The 4263-nt window shown below is 36.5% G+C and overlaps 1 protein-coding gene across 1 annotated transcript; it reads left to right on the top strand.

Annotated features, from left to right (window-relative positions):
• Positions 1-223: 223 nt before the first annotated feature.
• LOC143609601 (putative receptor-like protein kinase At5g59700) lies at positions 224-2419 on the top strand. The gene is made up of 3 exons (XM_077084311.1): positions 224-1098; positions 1210-1263; positions 1385-2419. Exons 1-3 carry the CDS (start codon positions 406-408, stop codon positions 2417-2419), a joined length of 1782 nt encoding a protein of 593 aa, XP_076940426.1. The 5' UTR covers positions 224-405.
• Positions 2420-4263: the final 1844 nt, after the last annotated feature.

Below are 4263 nucleotides of genomic sequence, written 5' to 3'. Positions count from 1 at the left end.
TTTTATAACTGTAATATGATTAGCATGGTAACGCCTTGGTCACCGAGTTAGAGTTTGATCTAAAAATATAGTGATTGAGTAGAGGCGTTGGATGTGTGATCAATAAAGAATTATTGGAATGAGTTTTTGAGCTAGTTTTTTCTTACAATGATATAATTTTACTGATCTCGTGTCTTGATATTTCAACCTTTGTGGCTATATAATAACCATTACTTTTGTTTTCATTTCTAATACATGGCTTAGGTGGTTTTCTTTTTTGACTTTCATCCCCCTATTTTCCTCTTTGTTTCTCTACAGCTTGATAGACTAAAAATCCGACTTGAATATATAGTATCTGCCACAAACAACTTTGCTGATGAAAATCTCATTAAGAAAGGTGAATTTTCAAACGATTACAAGGGACAAATGCTAAGATCTGGACAGTTGATTGATATTTGTGCACGGAGATTTAAACCTGGATTTGGGCAGGGTGACACTGAGTTCCGGACTAAGATTTCAATTCATTCTAGTCTCGAGCATAAAAATATCATCTCTTTTATTGGGTTTTGTGACGAGTATGATGCAAAGATACTCATATATGAGCATGCAGTTAACGGAAGTCTAGACCAACATCTTAGTGATCCGGATTTCAGATGGTTCCAAAGACTGAAAATATGTTTAGGTGTTGCGCGTGGATTGAGTGCCATCCATTATGATGTCGTACATTGTAATATTAATAGCTCTAAAATACTTTTGGATAAAGATTTGGAACCTAAAATATCGGGTTTCAAACATTCCACAAAATATCCTCGAAGTTGGAGGCATCACCTTCTCTCGTCTCACAGCTTTGACAACACAAATATGACACCCAAATATGATGTTTATTGTTTTGGTGTATTGTTGTTTGAAGTCCTTTACATGGTGAAACCAATGAAAACACAACGTCAAGGCATCATTAATCCAAAGTTACGAGAACAAATGGATAGACAGTCGTTGACTTTCTTAACAAAAATAATTGATAAGTGCTTAAATGAACATCCTGTGCAACGCCCAACTATGGATCAGGTTGTCAAAGAACTTGAGGGTGTGTTTGAACTTCAATGGAAACATGAAAATCATGTAAGACGACTTTTATTTTTATTTTTTTTCTTTTGGCTTTCTTCTTTCCTTCGGTCATTTTTATTATTATGGTTGCTAATTTATTGTGCATTGAGGTAATTGGTGTTATAGGAACACTCAACAGCTGCAGATAAAGATGAAGTCACGTCATCATATCTCCTCAAGGTAAACGAAATTGATTTTTCATCATAATAACAAAAGTTGATATCTCATTGCCCGACTAATGCCTAGCGAGTTTTACAACTATGATGATACTCCCATTATATCTTAACACACTATTTTGTAGTTGGAACGGCTGAAGATTCCACTAAGTGAAATAAAAGAGGCAACAAATGGTTTTGATGAAGCACACTTTGTAGCTGGTGGCGGGTTTGGCTTAGTGTATAAAGGAGAACTTGATCTTTTAGGTATCCAAAATTCACCATCAGTTGAAGGTGAACAGAAAAAACAAAGCAAAACACCTGTAGCAATAAAATGCATCAAAAATAGGCAAGATGTGGCCAGTAAAGAAGGATTTTTAACAGAAATTGAATTGCTTACAAGTTGTAAGCATCAAAACGTTATCTCACTTCTTGGCTTATACATGGAAGCTGATGACATAATTCTTGTGTACGAGTATGCTTCCAAAGGAAGCCTGAGTGATTATTTGGGAAGCACTTGTAAAAATATTAATCTTACTTGGGGAAAAAGATTAGAAATTTGCCTTGATATTGCACGTGGAATAAACTACCTTCACACCAGTATGGAGGGGAAACCTAGGATAATACACCGAGATATAAAAAGCGAGAACATCCTGTTGGATGAAAATATGAAAGCAAAGATTGCTGACCTTGGGCTCTCAAAATTCCACTCCAGAAGCCAACAAGCGAGCACTATCCATACAAAACATATTGCAGGCACAAATTTTTATGTGGATCTAGAGTATGTGACTTCAGCAAAGTATAAAAAGGAATCAGATATTTATTCCTTTGGAGTGGTTTTATTTGAGATGCTATCTGGAAGGTTGGCCTATGAACAAATTTGCATAGAGGAAAATGAAAAAGGGCTTGCATCCATTGCGAGGCGGCGCTACAATGAGAAAACACTAAAGGAATTGATTGACCCTAAAATGATAGATGAAGTTGGTGAACACATCGTAACTTTAAATAGAAGTCCCAATCAAGAGTCTTTTGAAGCATTTTCACGAATCGCATATCAATGTTTGGCGGAAACTCAAGCCAAGCGCCCGACAATGGAAGTTGTCATCAAGGAACTTGAGAATGCTTTGAACTTGCAAGTAAGAACCCTTTACAACAATATTTATTTCATTATCCCTTTCTAGTTGTTACTATGTTCATCATTAACATTTTAAAGAAATATATGATTTATGAATGTGAATTATGATTACTTGTCCCGCTAAAAAATGATTTATAATCTGTCTATTTCAAAATAGAAAAGGCACAAACTCTGAATTTCATATGTAAAGAAGTACATGAATATATGAACTTAATTGAAAAACCAATACCTTTTAGTTTAAACTACGAGTTTGGGGAGTTTTGGAATTATTGATGTATAATAAGGAGAAAAGTTATGGCTCGTATAGTCGTTTGAAGTTGTAGGGAATTTGTTTGTTTATATATAGTAGGGCTCTTTTAAGCTAGTTTTTGAAAGGAAAAAAAAACTAAACACAAGGTCCCATGCAGACCCGCTCCAAATCTGGTATCTTCAAACCTAAACACAAGGTCAATCTTTCCCATACTACTCACCATGCTCTCTATTCTTCCATCTTTATCACAAATGATCCTAAAGGTTTTAAATCTGCTTCTAAACATCAAGTATGGGTTACAGCCATGGAAAAAGAGCTTTCTGCTCTTCACAAAAATGAGACTTGGACTCTTGTCCCTCGACCCAAAAATCATAATGTTGTGGGCTTTAAATGGCTATATCGCACAAAATATCGATCTGATGGAACTATTGATCGTCACAAGGCTCGTCTGGTCGCACAAGGCTTTAGCCAAATACCCGGTATTGATTATTTTCACATGTTTAGCCCGGTGGTCAAGGCCTCTACTGTACGTATTATTTTATCTTTAGCCGTAATAAATAATTGGAATTTTCATCAACTTGATGTAAATAATGCGTTTTTACATGGCAAATTGAACGAAGAGGTTTACATGGAACAACCAACGGGTTTTATTGACCCTTGGTTTCCAAATCACGTATGCCGCTTAAATAAGGCTATTTATGGTCTCAAACAAGCCCCAGGGGCCTGGTTTCAAAGGCTAAGTAACTTTCTTGTGCAATACGGTTTTCATTGTAGCCGTGCAGATCCATCTCTATTTATATTTAATCAAGGTTCATGCATTATGTATTTACTTGTTTATGTGGATGATTTAATATTGACCGGCAATCAACAAGAGGTCTTAATCGCATTTGTTACAAAGCTCAACCAAGAGTTTGCTATTAAAGATCTTGGTGATCTAAATTATTTTCTAGGGTTGGAAGTCGTTCGCCACAAAGACGGCCTGTTCCAAGTCAATCTAAATATGTTGCTGATATTCTTCAAAGGGCCGATCTTACAGATTCTAAACCTGTTCACACCCCTCTGGCTGCTAATGAGTCATTCACGTCTCTTGGTGAACCATGTTCAGATCCTACTGTGTATCGGTCATTGGTAGGAGCTCTTCAATATTTAACCATTACAAGACCGGATATCTCTTTTGCTGTTAATCAAGTTAGTCAATACCTTCATGCTCCCAAAACTACTCATTTGCAACAAGTAAAACGAATTCTTTGGTATATTAAAGGAACCTTGGCGTTTGGACTCCATTTTTCCAAACCATCTAATACTACCATTTTGGGTTATTCTGATGCTGATTGGGCACGTTGTCTTGAAACTCGTCGCTCTACCTACGGGTACTCTATTTTCCTTGGTGGTAATCTTATTTCTTAGAGTGCTAAAAAGCAACCCACAGTTTCAAGGTCCAGTTGCGAGTCTAAATACCGTGCAATGGCGAATACAGCTGCTGAAGTAATTTGGATCACACATTTACTTCGTGAATTACATGCTCTTCCACCTGGAAGACCTACCATTTTGTGTGACAACCAAAGTGCTCTTTTCTTAACGCAGAATCCTGTGGCACATAAACGTGCAAAACACATTGACCTGGACTATCATTTCATACG

This window comes from Bidens hawaiensis, unplaced genomic scaffold (assembly GCF_021521415.1).
Source record: "Bidens hawaiensis isolate Kalapana, Puna unplaced genomic scaffold, B.hawaiensis_p1.1 tig00006296_1, whole genome shotgun sequence".
Classification (NCBI taxonomy): Eukaryota; Viridiplantae; Streptophyta; class Magnoliopsida; order Asterales; family Asteraceae; genus Bidens; species Bidens hawaiensis.
Note: the sequence above shows the minus strand (reverse complement) of the source record. Positions and strands in the feature narration are given on the sequence as shown.

Bases quoted from the DNA above. Each gene is read 5' to 3' on its own strand.
- LOC143609601 (XM_077084311.1), top strand. From the start codon at position 406: ATGCTAAGATCTGGACAGTTGATTGATATTTGTGCACGGAGATTTAAA. The intron at 1,099-1,209 runs GTAAGACGACTT...TTGGTGTTATAG, and splicing joins AATGGAAACATGAAAATCAT to GAACACTCAACAGCTGCAGA. The intron at 1,264-1,384 runs GTAAACGAAATT...ACTATTTTGTAG, and splicing joins CGTCATCATATCTCCTCAAG to TTGGAACGGCTGAAGATTCC.